This window comes from Gavia stellata, chromosome 30 (genome assembly GCF_030936135.1).
Source record: "Gavia stellata isolate bGavSte3 chromosome 30, bGavSte3.hap2, whole genome shotgun sequence".
In the NCBI taxonomy this organism is placed as follows: domain Eukaryota; kingdom Metazoa; phylum Chordata; class Aves; order Gaviiformes; family Gaviidae; genus Gavia; species Gavia stellata.
In genome coordinates, this window is record NC_082623.1 from 3,061,634 (window position 1) to 3,081,592 (window position 19,959).

General features: G+C 44.8%; 1 protein-coding gene across 1 annotated transcript in view; it reads right to left on the reverse strand.

Moving 5' to 3' along the window:
* Positions 1-19,959, reverse strand: part of ANKS1A (ankyrin repeat and sterile alpha motif domain containing 1A) — a 104,935-nt gene that overhangs the window by 70,910 nt on the left and 14,066 nt on the right. The window contains exons 2-4 of the mRNA XM_059831310.1: positions 5,850-5,930; positions 4,912-5,068; positions 2,911-2,973 (exon numbers count right to left, since the gene is read on the reverse strand). Of these exons, the coding sequence (XP_059687293.1) occupies positions 2,911-2,973; positions 4,912-5,068; positions 5,850-5,930 (301 nt within the window). The remainder of the gene's footprint in view (positions 1-2,910; positions 2,974-4,911; positions 5,069-5,849; positions 5,931-19,959) is intronic.

Here is a 19,959-nt window from a genome sequence, read left to right on the forward strand (position 1 = left end):
AAGGAATTTTTCTAACTTCCTAACCTGCAAAGATTCGAACAGTCGAATAAACTGCCAAGGGAGGCTACACAGCTGTCCCTCTCCGAGGTTTTTGAGAAGCTGCCAGACAAACACCGGTCAGGAATGTTTCAGGTAGACCTGATCCTGCCTCAGGGATGGGGAAAGACCCTTTGGTCCCATCCAACCTATTGCTAAGATTCCTTTTTTGTAGGACTTTTGTCAGCGTGTGCACATCTAGCGTACGCTCGCCCTATTAAAATCCTGCTATTTCACTGCTCCCGTGACACGATTGATCCTAAAGCACGGAACAGGGATGTCCCGCTGGCATCAGCTCCATGAAGTTTCAGTGAAAGGCAGGCCAAAATGAAAGAAAAAAACCCCGTTAAGCAAAATCCAAACTTCACCAGGAGGTGACACCCAAGGCACATCACAACCTCGGGCACAACACAGGCCAGAAGAGTTGGCTGGAGCTGCCCGGTCAGTTGTACCACCTCCTTCCCTCCTCTTGCAGCACACGATTTCCATCCGTATCCCACCCGGCACTGCCAGGAGCAGGGTAAGGACGAACAGGCCACCTTTCTTCCTACAGGTGCCCAACAATGCCAAACACATTTCAGAAAAAAAAAAAAGATCCCCATATGTCCAACAAGCTTCCGGGAGCTCTGCGGGTGGGTTCGCTGCCCGGTTTCATTTGCAGACTCCAGATGGTAGGCTTCCACTTTTCTCAGCAGTCTATTTAGATTTATAGCACTTTAAACCCAATCTGCATGATTCATTTGCTTCCAATTAAAAAAGACAAAGGTAGTTTGTGCAGTGCACAAGCCTGAGCTATGTGACAGCTTTTTCTACTTCGGCTCCGCTCAACTGGTTGGTTCCTTCATACAAATTAAATAACCAAACTCAAGGTAGCAGGAGTTACTGAAGCAAAGTTGCTGCTCCATCTCTTAACTTTGCTTCTATCATTTGCTTTTCAGAAGTCCTTCAGGCCTGTAACAGACATATTGCGGGGACCTCCTATTGAGCAGAAGATGTTGGAAAGGAAGGGGTATAAAAAGCAGCTGTTAACTGTTTCTTTAACTTTTAGGAGAGAAAGAAGCTTCTGGCTTTCTTATCTCTTCCTCAACAGGATATTAAATCATAGTCCAGCCTTACATAAATGCTTTCCCCCTCTTCTAAATACCCCCAAACGTCTGGAAAGATTAAACATGTCGCGTCAATCGTTTCTGTGTGACATCCCATCCTGCACGGGAGCTGAGAGGCTGGAAGCACCACCTAAGCAAGGACTCCTACACTTTGCACCTGCACTTTTTGTGGTCCTCCCACCTGCAGCCAGGCTACTGAGAAAACGTCAAGGTTTGCCTGACAGCTTAGACTCCGCATGCTCTTCATCAAACCTGGTCAGAAACTAGTGGAAAGCTGGTCAGAACTTGTGATGAACCTAACAGGTTGTGTATAAATCATCTCTCTCTCCTTAAAACCAAGGCAAAGATTTCCAAAACACTAGCCTTGTTCTCGAGGGCACTACAGCCATCTTGATAACTGAACTGAGAGCTTAAAAAAACGCACTCTGCAAAAATATAAAATCCAAATTAGAATAGTTCGTAAACAAAAATCCCCAAGAAGGTGAGCTCACTGTATATTTCATCTTTATATTCCTTTTTCATTCAACATTTTAACGCTGGAGTGTGTAAGGTTTTACTCTGTTAGTGACAATAAAGCTCCTTTCAGGCAACTGAACTGCTCGACTACGATGTTTCCACGAAAGACATTCATTGTTGTAAAATTCCCATCTGGATTTTTGTAAAAATCACCGATACGGATGAGCTTCGTGAAAATATATTTGTGCTTAAAAAGGTATGCACTAGAGTATTCCCTGAAATAGAAGTCTGGAAAACCAAATGTAATTCCCAGAGGTTAGCAAGCTGTTTTTAAGGTACTGCAGATCAAGCAGAGTGGAAGTTTTAACTAAACTTTGAGAGACAGAAATCTGCCATGGATGGCTGGATCCAAAATAATTGGCTGGAAGCAACCGTGGCGTGGTAGCTTATAGCAGAAGGATCTCATGATACATCAGCAGACTATTGTGCCATCACTGGCCTGCAGCTTCACTGTAAATAAAAATGAAAAGTGATGTCTGAGAAAACACCACCAGGAACTCTCTCATCTGCTTCCTCAATTGCCCAGCCTCAGTGCATCGTAAGTGCTGATGTCATGCCTTTTTGTAGCTCAGGAACAACTAAAAGCAGAGAGGAGCACAACAGGCAAGAAAACAGGAACAGAAGACTAGGGCTGAAGGGTCAGACAACACAACAGACTTAACATCAAAAGAGAGAGACTGATGCAATAAGCAGGACATGAAGGACTTGGGAAGGGAGGCAGGAACATTACTGCCTTCCCTTCTCCCCACCACCACCAAAAGAATTAACTGTCCATTCAAACGACAAATACAGCATTTATGCATTTTGTAGGAGAAAAGGCATGAAAATTCACTCCAAACAGCCCACAGAGAAAATGCATCCATGTTTAAGCAGGGGGAAAAAAAATTTCCTTCTCTTTGCATTTATCAGCAACATTAGCACATGAAACAAAACCTAAAGCATTTTAATTAAAATAACTTTACCTTTTGGAAGTCATCCAGCCAAATCAAGCAAACTGACCATCACCGTGAGTCCTACAAGGCTAAGCAATGAAGGAGCCCCCAGGAAAGTAAGGAAAAGCTTCCCTTAAGTTATGTTTCTATAACTGCTTTGAAGAAAGAAACCCACAGTAAATAAATGGTCGCATTTTACTTCTCCCCAAGCAGCTGCAAACTGAACAGGTATTATTGCAACTGGATGACATTGCACCTGGAAGCACGCGAGTGCAGCTTGGAGTAATGATGCAGTGAAATGCTGACAGCAAAGTACACACCTTGGCATTGATATATGGGTCAAAGGGGCCGTACTTTTTGAGTTCTTTGATCTCAAGAGCATTCTACAAAAAGGAAGAGGAAAAAGAAAAAAAATGTGATAATGAAATGGGTGAGATATAGCAACAAAGCAATGGGTGACTCCCAAGGGGTGGAAATGACAGAACACAGCGTCTTGTTCCAGTCAAAGCTATTAACAGCAGAAGCCATTCCAGCTGCGATTCCTGTGACTTGAACCACTGTGCATTTCGTTTACGAGACTCCAAACACAAGCAGCACAGGCTATTTGGCTGACTTTTCTCATTTAAAAAGGTTCCTCCTAAACAGACATTAATGAAACATTACCTGGAAGGATTACACTAAGCTTTTAATCTTTCACAAAGGTTTCTCCTCTACCTATCCTACTCAGAGCAGAACAGTTTACACTCAGGGCCCTCGGTCAATTCTTATCAGATTGATTGTAAACAGCTGACTACACTTCTCAAATCTATTTAAACAGACTGAATACCTGCAGCTGTGCCTGAAGACATTATTAAGCACAGCCCCAAACTGGAAAACTATCAACAAAGACATTAAAACACACACTCTTTTAGTTATTTCTGCTCAGTTGAGGAGTGGTAGTGAATAGCATTACCACTGTATTTTTCATTTGGTGATGCTTTAGAAGCAACCACTTAGCCTTGGAGCAGCCTGATGCATCAAGTTAGCCATCTTATACCGAGGAACAGAACACTTAAGTACGGCACTTTGGTCCCCACAAAGTACGGCTGGAAGCAGGATTAGGGCTCCTAAACCCGACTCCGAAGGGAGTTTGCTCCTCAGCTTCTGGAAAGTATACACAGCAGATCAAAGTGAACCAGCAGAAACTCACAGTTCCCAGCTGCTCATCTTGACTTTGACAGATTTTGCTGAACTTGAGCCATGAGTACCTGACCCACTTGTGAGTTAACTTCTGAATGAATATACATTTTTAGCCTTGTGGTACTACGGCAGACAAACTTGGTTTGGTTTACTCCTCTCCTCCTGGATGAAAACCCGGGTGGTTTAGGAGCTGATTCACAGGGACATTAGATATTCCTGCCTTAGGGACAGGACAACCAAGGGCTATTGTAGCTTTAACTGTCTGATTTGGGTCGTTACTGCATGTCTGCCCAAGCTCACGCAGCCATAAGTGGTTCAGTAACACTGCTCAGCTGGCCTCACTCAGTAAACCAGTTCCCTTATCCAAAACTCTTAAACAAAAGAAATATTTGGGTCTTCCAGCAATAGCATTTCAGAAGTTCCCTGGAATTTTAAGATACCTGCTGACTTCCACAGGGAAGTTACACAGGAGCCAGCCCTCCAAAGTGGACACAGCAGCCGCTGTACAGAATAGCGCTCTCATACAAATGAATCCCTCCGCATCCTAGACCAAAAACTATCGGCTTGACAAAGGGAAGAAATCCACCAGATTTTTTTTCTTGCCCGATTGAGAAAATAATTCTTTAAGATTAAGCTAGGGATTTGTCTGGGGGCCAGCAGGGTTAAAATTATCTTACAACTTACAAATTAGTTAACTGGAGCAAGTGCTAGAGACAAGCCAGGAGAGTAGCTAAGAGAGCATGGCCAAACAAAGACTAAACAAAGCTGCTTTGATTAGTTCCCAAAGAAGGGAGCCAATGTATCCTTTGACAGAACTAGAAACCTTCTCAGCTGTCCAGCAACTGAAAGGAAAAAACTATAGGTTAGTTTTAGAAGCCCAGTATGAAAGCAGGAGACCACTTCCTAGGTGTTGAGTGGTTCTCATATTTATGTATCTCTATATAAACATATATACACTACTCATTCAACCCCTAACTCAGAACTGGAGGTATTTGCTTTAGGCAGTGCCCTTCTTATCCCATTAGCCAGCAGAACCTTACAACAATTGCTACTAGTTTGGGAAGGGTCAGGAGTCAGCTGAAGTAGTCTCTCTCCATCCAAGGGAAGCAATTCAGTGATGTATTAGAGAAAAATACGCAGACCTGCTCATTCACTTTAGTATGCGAAGGTCCTTGGTGGATGAGGAGCTTCACTATGTCTGCATCTCCTTTCCAAGCTGCCAGGTGAAGAGGGTAACAGCCTTTACAGTCTGCTACGTTGGTTAGTGCATCATTCCTCAGCAGAACTTCTACAACATCCCTGCAAGAGAAGGAAACTTGAGTCAGTAAGAGATTCAGTCCTTGTTTCACAGCTTACATTCTGCAGTAAGTCTTTTACAAAAAGTTAATCTGAACAGAAGTAGTTCAGAGATCCTCTTGAAATGTGATTTTAAAGCATTCCTATTAAATGCTGCCCAAGGGGAAAAAAAAAAAAGGAAGACTGCTGAGATGAGCTCAGGAAAGATCTATGTTACCTTCATACTAATGGAGCTGACAGGGACTGAAGTCATCCGCAAGCAACTCTGGTGAAAAGTGAATTGCACCAGCACAATGAAGATGAATAAAGGTTTTAACTATTCAATTTCTCAATATCTTAAGTAACAATGAACGATACGAGATTTACCACGCTAAAGACTGGAGTTACTTAAAAATGTAATATGCACGAAAGCAAATTTTAAGTGGTGCAGGCACAGCAACACATTGGACACCAGACAGACTGCAGAGGACTGTTACTGGAGAAGCCACCTTTAATATGTTGTTATATCTTATCCAAACTGCTTATAAATAAAAGGGTAGTTGAAAACCTCAGTGTTTTGCCAAATTTTTAAAGAGAGGTATGATCATACTGTGCAGCAGCCAATGCCTCTATAGCTTCACTGCGCTGATGTTCTTCACTTCTTGTCCTGAAGATGGTGTAGCGCTGCACCATCGCCACATTTTCAGTGGAAACAGCATTAGACTGGTGAATGAATTACACAGAAACCGTAGCTTGTAAAGCACATAGTATCCCCTCTGATCAAAGGCATTATAAGGTGACTCACTTATGACCATTCAAAGCAGCATGGTGCAGTGGAGTGTATCCAGTACTGTCAACGCAGTTCACATTTGGCCCTCTCCAGATGCTGCAAGACAGAAAACGTACAGGGAACACTTAGGCATACACCAAACAGACGGACAGCTGGCAAGGACAAGTTTCAGCAGAGTTCTCACACCAAGTTGGTTATCTGGAAGCAAACCAGTGGCTGGACAGCTGTGGTTAAGAGCAGTAATACAGAGAACAGACCGCACAGCACTGCGTCGAGCAGAGGGGTTAGTGTCACAAAGCACACAGCTGGTACAGGGATTCACTACTCGATGCTTTATCGGACCATCCTGGTTTTAAATCAGAGCTCCCACGTTCTCCTGCTACTAGACATCTTTCAGCCATACATGTGCTTGCCAAAAAGCATCTTCAGAGGAACATGTGTCTATTAAAGCTAACCACAAGAGACAGTAAACCATCAACCCACCACTAATTCACACCCCTCTGAAGAATTTTGATGGGTCTGGGAAACCTTCTTCCCTCCGTGGCAAGAGTCACTAGGGGTGTTAAGTCAAAGACTGCGGGATACAGAGCCTGCTTTTGGTCACCAGTGATTCCACACTGACTTCCTACTGTCCAAAAATCATTTCCATCTGACAGCTGTTGGCAGTCTATATGAAAGAGTAGGTGGTCTCCGAGCACTTCTGAGAATATTGTTAACTTGCCTCCCTTGTTCAACAGTCAAACCCCAAGGATTTAAGGATTAACCCTGTAGAGGATTAATCTTCCCTCTAACCCCTGCAAGGTGTCCTATTTAAAACAGTGGAGAAAGGCATGTGTAAGAAGCTGGCGCTGCTTTGGAGCTTGCTGTTACAGCAGCTCGGTTTCTGCTGCCACCCCTCACCAGTGCCACCACCACCCAGAAAGGGTCCGTGAATGCAAATCAAGACATTCTTACAAGCAAATTGAAACTGTTCACCTTTCCTGAGGACAGCCCTCTCCGTTACAACCCATCATTCCTTGTATGCTGGCCTGTTTCAAACATAATACTTTCAAGAATTATACAGGATTTATTATAAGCCTAGACAATCACGCTTCTGCTAATGCAGTACATTTTCCCGCTTTGCTTTCTTTAACTAGGAGTAGAACTTAACAGCACCGTCTAATCCCCAATTTAATTGCTTTAAAATAAAGTCAACCATTGCTTATTATGAAGTAGGTCTTTCCTGACCATTTCATTTCCTCCCCAGCATGTAATCGCTACGACTCATTGTATGATACAGAGGCAGCCCGAGCAGCAACTAGGTTTTCTAAAATAACAGTCATTAATAGAGGGCTTCTAGCCAGAAAAAACTCTATACCACAGTGTATAAAAGCAGCAGGAAAAGCACCAAACCAACAGGAATCTCGTGCAGACCAAGTGGAAATTCAGAAGTCAACTAAGCAGCATGCTTACTCTCAAGCACATTTCAGGTGGGATTCAGGAGCAACCGGGACACCAATGCAATCAGCATTTCAGGAGACTCTCCTGAAATGGAAAGTCTCTCCTCTCCAAGTGAATCCTGATCCGGCAGAGCATTATAAAAGGCTTTGCAGTCCTGAGACAGACACAAGCTCTGCTAGCGGAGAGGCAGCTAAGGGGAAACTTTATCCAAGAGGACAGGGAAGTAAGCCACAAAATTCAATTTGCAAAGGATCAGAAGGCTTATCCAGAGGCATGCCTGCACACCACACACCATCCTGTGCTTCAGACGCAAACGGCAAACCAATACATGCACGCAATGTATTTCAAGCGCTACTAACATCGTTTGCAGGATGATGGCTTAAACTATGTCCAGAAGATACGGGAGGCACCAAAAAACCGCTCAGATTGGGTCCAGGAGGTGCCCTACCCCATCCAGCTGCAACAGTCCTGAAGCACGAAGGGGACCTGAGGAATTCTCAGGCTCCGGTTTACTTCTGGCAGCGCGCTCACGCAGTGTGGTTGCCCAAATAATTTATTGCTGGGTTTAAAGTGGCAATTAATGGTTAAAACTAGTTCCAGAAAGACTTGCGTGTAGTCTGGAGCAGTTATAAATACTGCGCCTGCGCATCCCCTCGCACAGGCTGCTAACCTGACCAAAGCCAGAGAGTCTGGGGTTTTACGTATTAAACAGAGCTGTGTTTTGATGCTGAGCTCAAAAAGTTTCAGGCTGTACATATGAAAAACCAGCAGCATTTAATGCAAATATTTCTTTCAGCTGAAGTTATGAAGTAAGGGAAAACCAAGGTAAGTGGTGTAACGGGCATAAACCAAGTCACTTGCTCAAAGTGATCCACCCAGTCGGCAGCAGGATGGGGGACTGGAGCCCAGGATATCCGTCTCCACCAGAACACAGTCTCCCTGTGGGAAAACACACTTCCACAAACTTCCTTAGAAATTTTCTGGTTAATGCTTTAGAGTAAAATGCAAAGTTCACTCAAGGGACTCGGAGGAGGAGAAGAGTTGGAGTCCCTGATGGAGCTGGTTCAACAGCGAGCACTGGGTACTGCAGAAGTCAACTGCTAAGACCTTAAGATATTTAAAAAAAAAAAATATCTTGTGTCCTTTCCTCCCCCTTGCCCTTTTCTTCTTGCAAATAAAGAAAGCTTTTATCAAAGAAAGGTCAAATCACCCAGAAGTTCAGACTGAAAGGATCCAAGAAGAGAATATTTATATTTAGATGTGAGGACTGCAGTGAAGTGTATCAGTCTCTTCCCTCCTCTTCCTCTCCAGCTTTGCTAAGAAGGCCACACAGTTCTCCTGACTTAACAGAAACCAAATCTTTCATCCCATTTTTATTTATGCAATGCATAGCATTAAAGTGACAGGCTAAGATAAGATCCCAAGCTTCTCATGTTAGATCTAAACACAGGACAGTAACTCCACTATGGTCTGCAGAAACTAGGCGTTGGAAAAAACACGGGAATGTTACTTCGGGAAGACACTGCAGTTCCCCCAGAGCACTCTTTGCAGCCCGTGGCGCATCTGATGTCTATGACATCTCGGGCAAAATCTGTAGGAACTGTGGCAGAACTACTGGAAACAAAACCCAGGCTCTAATCTAAAATATTAGGAACCCCCCCTCAGACCACTTTGGGGAGGAGGTGGGTACTCTGGGATTAAAATTAGATCTTTTCAAGTGAGGAGTTTGTCAGGTCTTTTCAGGTCAGACAGGGAAATCTAAAGAGGGTTAAGTCAACAGAAACAACTCGGCAAGAATTTGAGATGTCAGGCGCACGGGCACGCGGAGCCCCGCTCAGCCAGCCCCACTTTGGGAACCCTTATTGGACAAAGAAATAGGGAATAGCGTCTAGCTCCTCTCGGTTCAGCCCAGCGCGAGCACATTTCACAACATGGACAACAATAAAAATTATACAATAAGAATGAAGTAAGTGGGTTTTATGGAGACACAAAAATCACTGCAGGGAAATCGGGAGTCTGCAGCAGCTGGGCAGGCTCAAACCCTTACAGAGGGGTTTCCCTTCCCGTCACTAACCTCCCGCTGTGCTGAGGCACAGATGCTCACATCCCCACCTAGACTGCATTACCTCCAATAGCCTGCAGATGAGAAACGAAACGAGAAAGAGATGAGCACTTACTTATGGCACTGCGGGACCACGCAGTGGCCAAGCCTGAATCATTTCATCTTAACAATACCTGCTTACAGACCTGTTGCCCTGATTTTACAAGGCAGAGGGGAAGTAATTCAAAACAGGGCAGCATAAACATTGCCTTTGGCAAAAATAGACAAGGCAGAACTAAACGCAGGAAATCCTAACGCCAGACCACTGCGACACTCTTCGAGCCTTGTAAGCTGGGGTCTAGATGATGACTCTGGAAGCCACGAGGGCTTTGCTCCCCGCTGTGCTACGTAGCCTTGGGAAAAGCTCTACTTCCAGACCTCAGTTTTCCCATCTGTAAAATGGAAATACAGCATTGAGAGAAGCGGAGTACAAAGTACTATCTATGTACAGTGTGATTTGGGGCTGTTTCTGATTAAACAGAAAAACAGATCCCGGCACAGGAAGGAGAATGCTGTAAATACCAGTCTCCAATAAAGCTCAGAGAAGGTCTGGAGCCAATTCGATTACCACCGCTGTTTGCTTTCTTTTCTCCCCCAATCCCCTTCACATCAAAGAGGGGGTTTGCTTTTATATTAGCAGTCTCTGTTATGAAAGCAAACTTCTCAAATGATTACCTAGATTTCACCTCCCTTTTGCTGCACCAGCCTAGTATTCTAACGATGTTTCTGATGGATCCGTTTAAGGCAATTGAGACTGAACATTTCGAATATAAGAAAAGCTCTGAAAATTGCAAAATCTGCTCTGTTCAAACTAATTCTTGCGCTGTTTTCTCTTGCTCCATGACTCAGCAAGTGCCGTTGCCTTTTAAATAAAGCTTCCTGTTTGTAAAAATCGCTGAATAAAGCACATTGCTTTAGGTCATGATAAAACCCAATAGTTCCTTTTTTAAAGGAACTTGTTTAAAGACCGTCTTTGTCCTCTTGCTTTTTCATTTATTTCTTCCCGACTGTAGTAACTTTACTCACAAAATCATCTGGGGCAGCGGGCTAGAGCAAAGGCCAAGCCACCTAAAGAACTACTCAATGTTTTCAAGTCAACGGATGACCGTCAGAGCTGATCTATAGTCTCACTGATCTGGATTACAGAAGCACCCAGAGGCTTCGGGGATGGGTACTCTGGCTGGCGCAGATCAGACTGCAGAGGCCATTGCTACCCCATGTACTGACATACTCAACACTACAGACAAAAGGCACAATCCTAGTGCTAGATACGAGAAACCAGCGCACAGGAGTGGCTTGGCCCAAGGTCACAAAGGAAGTTTAAAGTAGCTGAGAACTGGTCCCAGATGTTTGGAGACTTAGTTCAATGCCTTAGAGACAAAGTGTCATGAGGGCAGTTAGGGCTGGACGCAGATTAACTCCCAGTCCGTGGCCCGGAGGACATGACAAGCAAGTCAATACACACATCTCAGCTATTAATATCCATACAACTGCTAGATTCTTGCAATGCTAACACAACCCTCTTTTGGTATTTCCTGCTTATAGACTGGTAATACAAACAACTCGAATGCTTTGTACAAGACTTCAGGTTTAGAAAGTGCACTTAAATGTTTCTGTAGAGGGAGAAAGGCAGCGCTACGCCCATCTCACCGACGGGAAGGGGTACAGCATGGTAGGGCTCACAAGGGAGCTGGGACCCCTTTCTCGCGTGCCTCAACCACTAGATAATACAATAGCCTTTCCAAAAATAAACTGCTGATGCAAGACTGGAGAAGATTAAAGCAGAGTATTCCTGGGGCAGGGGAGAATGTGGCTAGATCCCAAGTAATACTTTCTCGGCCCCTCTTGGCAGGCTTCAGGAAAGACAGCGGAGAGCAAGCCGGTTAGATTCCAGCTATCGGAGAGGCTGCAAAGGAAGCCAAAGCAGCAATCTTTGGCTTCTACACTCCTCAACTTCTTTGTCCAGATTCTTCTTTGCTATAGAGAAAGCAGTCAGCTGGGATGATTGCTCCCACCCAAAACTCCTTGGCTGCCTTCTTCCTATACTCTCGTCCACACCATCATCCTCTTACGCCTTTTCTCTCTGTTCAGCAGATTCCTTCCAAACTCAACTGTCCTCCACCCAACAAACTGAGGAACAGACAATCTATGCATCTGCCTGGTCTGCTCAGGCCTGAAGAGTCTGTACAGCACCTAGCTCAATGGGACCTTAATTTTGACTGTTGCTTTCAGGTTATCATAGAACACCTGACAAAAATGTGCTTTCTGCCTTTGTCAGTATTTTCCACTAACTGCAGCAGAGTTTGCTCTAAAAGCACAATATTTAAGAGCTTGGCATTGTCATTTTACAGCTGCAGAATCTTACCAGTTACAAAACCAAATTCAGACCTTCTACAGAAAATGTGGGTGGCCATTTAATATAGAGGATAATTATATAATGCTTTGCAGAGAATCCAGGCATTTTAAATGCATGCAGAAGTCTCACTTCATATTCCAGTCCTATGCAGGAAGCATTTGCTGTATATAAAAATCTCCCACTAACATTACCGCATCCATTTTTCTACTGGAAAAAATAAAATACAGTAATTCACATTTAGCACTTCAAACATGATGATGTTGCCAAGCATTTTACAACTAGATACAGTAATTACCTTCTACCTGATGTAGAAGAGCTCTGTTAAGGGGCCGCAAGGAGAAAGGTACAGATTGTTTTTGTTGGATTTGTTGTTTGAGTTTGGTTGCTGGGTTTGGTTTTGGGGTTTTTTTTGCAACAATTCAGAACAAAATTTTCTTTTTGACTGACAAGGCTAAAATGCAACTTCATATGCTTAAATGAAAGGGAAGAAGCTGAATGATCCAAGCTAATACTACACGTGCTTCTCAAGTGCTTCTAGACTCATGAAAAACATGTGCAAGAAGAACTGTCAGCAAGGATGCTATCCATAGATCTTACAGCCTGCGAGATCTCAGGAGATCTAAAGGTCAACCAGCTTTTCACACTGAAAGAAGCAGGGACGTTAGAGCAGAGCGCGTTCCCACAGCTGTCGGGAGAAGCGTGGAAAAATCCTTCACACTGCAAGGACTAAGTTACATTGACAAATCTTGATGGCAAAATGAATCGGGAAAGGATTACAGAGCTCAAATGATTATGGGTAAACTAAAGAGCAGATCTGGATTTACAAGGGCTGTCAGCCCTCCGACCACAGACAACTAAAAAGGTGCAATGCTGAGTATGTCATCTTACACTGGCTACGAGGTATTACTGCCCATGTTTCCTCCCGCTGGAACTCACCAGGTCCTCACTGTTGCGCTTAAAACTCTAAAATCAGAGGAAATGGGAGACCACTGACCCCGTGCACAAGAATTAACACACTGAGTACAGCATCAGCATAGGTTTACACGCTGCTTTTAATACCTCTCCCTTCCAGAAAGCACCTATGATATGAGAAAAATCACCACTGAAATGCCGTTAGTTCTGGGCTGCAAAGCAGAAATTTTCCTGGCAATTAACACACAGGAGCAGGAAAGCAACACCTATAAGGAAAGAACATTAGGATCATAAACATCTGTGCAAAGCATCCAGTTTTCAAACATGAAAAGAACAAAACCGCCAGAGCAGAGAAATTGATCCTACTGGGATTTGAACACACCATTCCAGGAAATCTGGATACTTGAGACACGGTGCATAGGTTAAAGTCAAAGTTAAGGGGCACATGCATTAAATGTGCAGCCACTTAGACTGCTGAACCTAGACACAGAAGACTGGTAAGCATCATTCCTAAACCGACAAAGCATGCTAACTCGGGGCGCCTTCCACGACAGGAGAAGGATGCCGACGTCTCTGCAGAGAAGACACTGTTAACGTGGGGGTGACTCAGTTCTTGCGATCAGCGGAAGTCTGATCTTGCAGCTACGGGATTAATGTTGTGTCAGCCCATGCAAAGCGGGACTAAATGGTAGAGGTAACAAAGCTATTTTCAGAGATTCACAAGGCAGCAATAGGAGATCTTACTGTCTCTGTTTTTCCACATTGTCAGAACATACCTTCTTTCCTTACAGATATGTAGGCTTACACCAGACAGAGCTGAGTCAGGCAGTCAATCTATCAAGGAACGACAATTGTGTTTCCAATTAGAGCAAACAGGTGAAGACATGCAGTATATACATTGCAAAGAAGGATTCAGTGCCTGCTGGAGGTGCTTTTCCCCACTCTAACTGCAGGCAGCTCTTTCCAGAAAATTCCTTTCAAGCGCACGAAAAAGACTACAGCTTCCCAGTGCACGCACTTCTTTGCACAAACCCCTAACAAATCTGGAAAACTGAACTCAGTGGAAGCCTGCTGAAAGCATTACGTTGCAGCATAAAAAGATCTCCTTGAACAGGTAGTGTCATCACCTAAGAGCAACTTCCAGATTTATGGACATGTTCATAGGGAGAATGTGTTTATTTTGCAGCTGCATTTGTGTATCAAGCACGTTTTATGGGAGTAGTAAGTGTTTTCAACAGCTGTATCCACAAAACTCCCTTTAATTCTCACGTATAGGTTTGTTTGCACACAACGAACAGCTCAACATGGCAGGATACGTTTTGGTCTCATCTAGTAGCTGCAGTATCAACTCGCACTTCCCAGTGGACTTTGTTTCAACAGATTTTAGATCAAGTTTGGATCAGGATCTTAGTGCAGAAGTACTCAACAGCTTCAGCAAATCTTAACTACACATTGACAACTTTTAATGGAAACCACCACCTAAACTTTCCTAGCACCCAAGTTTTGAAGAGGGACAGTTAAACGAGAGTATGAAACTAAAATTTCATCATCGCATCAAACATGAAAATTCATGGATTTTTACACAAGCCAAAGAGAGCAGGAGAGCAAATCTCCCATCTCAGCTAGGTCTCTGGTAGGAAAGAGAGCGTGGCTGGAGGGAGAAACCACAGCACAGCTCTGTAATGTTAAAATAACAAAGCAAAATTGGGGGTGAGTTTTCACTAGAGCGACTTTTTGATCTCCTACATGCATCTGGATTTCTTTCCTTTCAAAATTTTGGCCAAAAGCAGTAGATTTGGCACATGAGAAAAACATAAGTTCCTCTAGAGCGAAGCTGTCACACCGCCCAGTTTCCAACAGTGGGATGCAGAGCTGAAGTTTCCCAAGAGAGGAGAATCCATGTGTTCAGAAGGGGTGATGGTGAGGATATGTCTTTGACAAACACAGCAGAGGAAACAAACCACCTCCACGCGCATGCACCAAGGAGGACAGCATCGGGGCGATCACTGCGTCCTCGAGGAGCCAGCATGGCCACTCAACTCCAAACGCGTCCATCTGCACTGAGGCCGTTATGGGATTTTGGCCACCGTCCCGCTCGGTTCCTTTCCCCTTGCTCTCCAGGGACCGCTTCAATCATCGTACAGGCAAGAAGGCGGTTCCGCCGTTGTTTAACTGGTATCTGCACCTCCCCCAAAGCACTACACACATCCTACACATCAACTTGCTAATAACATCCAGGCACTTGGAGGAGAGGCTTAAAAGCCTTTTTTCTGAAATTCTCCTTGGCTTTTTTTACTCCAAGTGAAACGAGTGACTCCAGCAAACAAGTGACTCTTCAGTGCCCGACATCACACTGAAATCCCGCATCTTTCCAACCCTGGGACGCATTTAACCTACTGCAAAAAATCCAAAGACGCTCTTTTCAATGCATTAGAGGGAGGAAGGCACGTGCTTTCACCTGTGGGAATTACAGGACTTCCAATTTACCTTCTATCACATTTAACAAACAGACATATAGACAACACACTGAACCACTCAAACAGTGAAAGAATGGCTTATGGTTATGGTTAACATCACATTTGAGGTTCATGTTCATGCCTACCCTTCCCTGTAGTAAAGTACTTTGCATATTACTAAGCGTGCTAAACAGAGACCCAATACACAGGACAGACAGATTAAAAGACTTAATCCTATTGCCTTAAATGAAATAGGCATGGAAGGGATGCGTTAATACCTGCAAGCAAGACAGAGCTGATGGTAAGCACAACTGAAAAAGCAGCTGCTGGGGGATGCCATGTAAAGTCTGAGCAGCAAGACAAACCTTTGGCCATGTCACCTCCCGGTACACCTTCCCTTTCCTCTACAAGGTCAGGACCAGAACGAGAAGCTTCAGGGCTTATTCTTCCGCGCTTGCCAATTATTTGGCAATGCCAAGTTTGCATGTGTGCAGCACAAAAGTTAGAGCTAAACATTAAGAGGTTGAAGCCCAACCCTTTCCCTGTATCCCACCAGATAAATTAAGAGCCAAAAACAGTTTAACAAGGTAAATGTTCCTCAAAGTCACAGGATCACGAGCTCAAGTACGTGATGCCAGAATGGATGGAGAAAAGCGAGGACCTTAATAAGGGCAGGACATGTGAAAATGACCCAGCTAATGTTGCGCAACACCACAACCCAGCCTGAGAGCTGCCGGAGCTCAGGCTCCGTAATCAGAGACTTGCTCTCAAGGTACCCAGCAGCGACGGCAGAGCTACTGACAAGGGATTGAGGTAAAAATGCTCAGATTCAGTCCGACTTTCTGGCTGACAGACCGCAGCAGTCAGAGACCGTGCCTGGCCCTCTGCACAGGCACAGTATGAGACCCCCCCAAGCTCCCACCCCTCAAGTGCTTCCACTTTGCCAGGTCATTTTCAGGGTGAAGCAATAGTTACCAACAAAGATTGCTAACAGCTCCAGCCTCATTGCCCAACACCGACAGACAGTTCAGCCAGCGTAAGGATATCAGCACGCTGTGAAAAAGCCAGCATTTCAACCAGCAGAGCAATACCATGCAGCAACCGATCCTCTACTAAGCCAAATTGTTCCTTCTCTTTATGAATACAGCAGAACCGCTCGCTGCTGAGGTGCGGCGACTGGCTAAGGAGACAGCAGGAAATCCGCAGAAGTTTGCAAAGCGACAGCAACCCCGTGAAGGATCAGTCCAGGAACTGTAAGAGGCAAAAGGTAAGCTCATCTATTTCGCTCAAAACCAGCCTACCAACTCCCACGCCTTATTTCCATGACGAGGTTGTTTCGGGTTGGTGCAAGAACTATGACAACCACACGTTTAACCTCTGGGCTTGCAGGCTCACGCCATCAAGGAACAAGATAGGGTTGGCATTGCTAATAGAAAAGCATCCATCCAAGCTAAAATTCCCCACTAGGAAGAGGGCAGTCCTAGCTTTACAGATGCCTCCTGGCAATGGCAATGCATTTCCTTAAACTTAATGTATGGTGGGGGTGACAGTGGGCTCTGTCACCTGCATTATGCAACGGGAGACAGAAAGGATGGGTCACGCGTGCACGTTACGCTACATCAAAGAATCCCTCCGAGCGGGAGGCAAAATAAATAGCTGCAGGAGAGAAAAAAAACAGGTCTGGCTTGAGTGCATATGCTGCCCTTTATTCTTAAAAGCACTGCAGACGCTCGCTCTGCAATCTGCTCCCATTACGGGAGCATTTCCAGCTGATTACATGCAATGGAGCAGAGTTCACATATGACATGGGCTCTACACGCTGGCACTGACTACAGGGGCCAGATCGAAACAAAGCTTTTCTGAAAGAAGTGCAAAGAATTTCAATCAAGACAGGGAAAGCCAAGCAGCATCTCCAGGGGAGAGTGGTCAGGAGCTTTGCTTTCTAATGCGTATAGTGTCAGGAGCATCCCCCTCTCGACGCACTGTCCAAGGGCAGCGTGTTGGTAGGGGAAAAGGGGGGAAAACGGGAAGGAAACATCAAAATGGCATCATCCATAGGTCCTTCACACTTTCAGCTCACAAACACCACCATGCCCGAGGACTTTGGCACTTAGCTCAATTGAAGACAAAACTCAGAAGAGATACAAAGATTTCAGAAAGAAAGAGAAGGGAAAATGCTCATTGGAGTAATTTTAAAAAGAAAGTTTGCATTCAGCCTCTAATGCACGTTACTGTTACTAAGGTACTAGTGGAGACTGCATCTTGCCTTCAGTTTTCTCGAACTTGAGTGCCTACACCTGTCAGGGAGCAAACCCTGACCGCCACCACGCAGATGCAGGATTCTACCTGAAGCACTGAGGTTGAAAAAGCTGCCTTGCTTTTTCTAGGTGGGAAACCGACCTCCAAGAGAAGACAGAAATTGGACAACATTTGCAAAATGCTTACAAACCTCTTAATGAGGTTTACTAAATACCAATTTTGCAGTGCATTCTCCTCTTTTGCATCTGACTAGATGGGGTTTTGAGGAATATGAACAAGAGGAAGCAAAACATTCCTGCAGAAATTCAATAGACTGAGCAGCATTATGAATGTCATATAAAACAGCCTGGAGCTGACAATATCACGGAATTGCGAATTGGAACCAGCAGCATTGCTAAGGTAAGCATTCCTCACTCTCATTTCAAGCTAAGCTATACTGTTTCCACAGTGCTGGGGAAGATGCAACTAAGTGGAAGAAAATGCAGTATTTAAACAAAATACAAAATAATTAGATGAAGAGAAAATTAGCAGGACATGTCTAGATGGTGCAGGCTCCCAAGTTCTACTGAAGCACAATTCCTTAGAAAGGTGCAAGACCTTCTCTTTGCCTTCCCTCCATCCAACACTTGCAGAGAAATGGAAACAAGCTGCCTGGGCAACTACAAATTCCTAATCAAAAAATACCAAGCGGCTCATGCTGCAGTGCTGAGCTGGCTACAGCTGGCCACCTCGCACTGTATTTTCCCTCCCTCTTTTTCTTTTGTGAGATGATTTAACAAGCTACAGAATCCCAAGAGACACGACAATCAACCAACAGAAATAGAGCATCGTGTCTTGAACTGTACATGTCCATCTGCGCTGCTCCCTTTTGACAGGCACACAAAAGGTCTGAGTTTGGAGTAAAAATGTTGCCAAAAGGAACTTGTGCAAAAAGAATTCTGGCGGAGCGCATTTCATTCCCAGCGCCTGTCACTCCCCCTGTATGGGGGGAATTGATGCACCAATTAAGTGTTTCGGGACAGCAGAAAATGCGTCACCCCTCTGCTAGCTGTCTAGTCTGCAACACAGCTACATGTTCACTGTCAAATGAAATCAACGTGATTAGAACAAGTCAAAGTTAGTATTTTTTTTCCAGCACCCACAGTGATCTGATCCAATACGCACCTCAGTGGGAATTTGGGATTTCTAGCAGGGAACCTCGCACCTAGAAGCATTAGGAAAGGCAATACTTTATTTAAACATGGACACCCTCCTCCTGGTTAAGTCTTAGATACACTCTATACAGAGAAAATAAATACACCTCCATGTTTTCCCCCCTCTCTCAGTGCAAAACAGACTGCTCAAAAAGACCTGCCCTCTCCCCGCTCCGGCCCGTGACAGCCGAGCTCAGATGCTCCATTCGGCCACCTCCAGCTTAGGCAAAGCCATCTCCGCTTCATGCCTTATCGTTGTGAACCCACGCCAGCCCGCTCGCTGCCACAGCAAAGCGGCTTCTTCCTTTTCAGACTGGTTGCTGCCTAGAACCGATACCCAAAATGCTGAACAACGGCGCTTGTGTCTGACCTGGAGTGGATGAGAAACAGGTAAAGAGGCCAAGTAAAGCAGAACCAGAGAAACAAAGATTCAAAGACTGAATTACCCCTCCTCTACATCAATTAAAAAGCAAATGCAATTATTTTTTACCAATAACTGCATCTAGAGTGCACTTTTGCCTTAGGGAGACTAAAATAAAATGAGACGGGGGCTCACATAGCATCCCATTTCCCTTGTGACATTGCCAAGATCGGTGACACGAGGGCTTTGAATTTATGCTGGCATTGAAGTGCTTAATTGTTCAGACAGACGGGGAGAGGGCACTGCACACGCAGGGAGGGACCCCGCACGCCTTCGGGAGACTCACAGGGCACCAATCCCAGTACATCAAGACAAGCAGGGAGAAATGTTGAGCTTAAGTAAAAAGGAAATTAGGCACTCTGATATTGAAGACCGAATGCAATGGGATGGGAGAAGAGGCCCTCAAGGAAGGGAACACAGGACTGGAGAATCAAGAGCAGCGACAAAGCTTCCACTTAAGAATTTGGAGCAGACTTTGCCCTTCAACACAACCCACATCAGCAGTCAAGCCATTTCACCCACACAGCTCAATTTAAGCATGTATCAAACCCCAGTGCTCCGGCTTAATCAGAAGTCCCTGAAGGCTAAAGAAAGACACGGCCAAGCAAGAAATTAACTGGCAACAATGTGGGACACAAACAAGGCAACTACATACCACTGCACTGACTCCAGATGAAATTCTTTCTTGATGAGCTTTTTAATTAGATGCCCAAAAAGCAAGTAACAGGGAAACAACAGTGCAAAGACAGCGATGGCAAAAAGGCAAAGGGAAAAGTGACCCCGTGGTGGCTTGGAGGGGAACAGTAAGGACGCACCTGAACGGTCCTGCGAACGGCTCGCGAAGGGCTGTGGGGAAGGCCAGGAGGGCAGGTACCGCTCCTCGGAGAGCTGGCAGAGACGTCTGTAGACATCCCTAACACTGGTAAACGGAATAAATAACGCAACAGGCAGAGAGCCCTTTCCCACACGTCTCACTGTACACCTTAA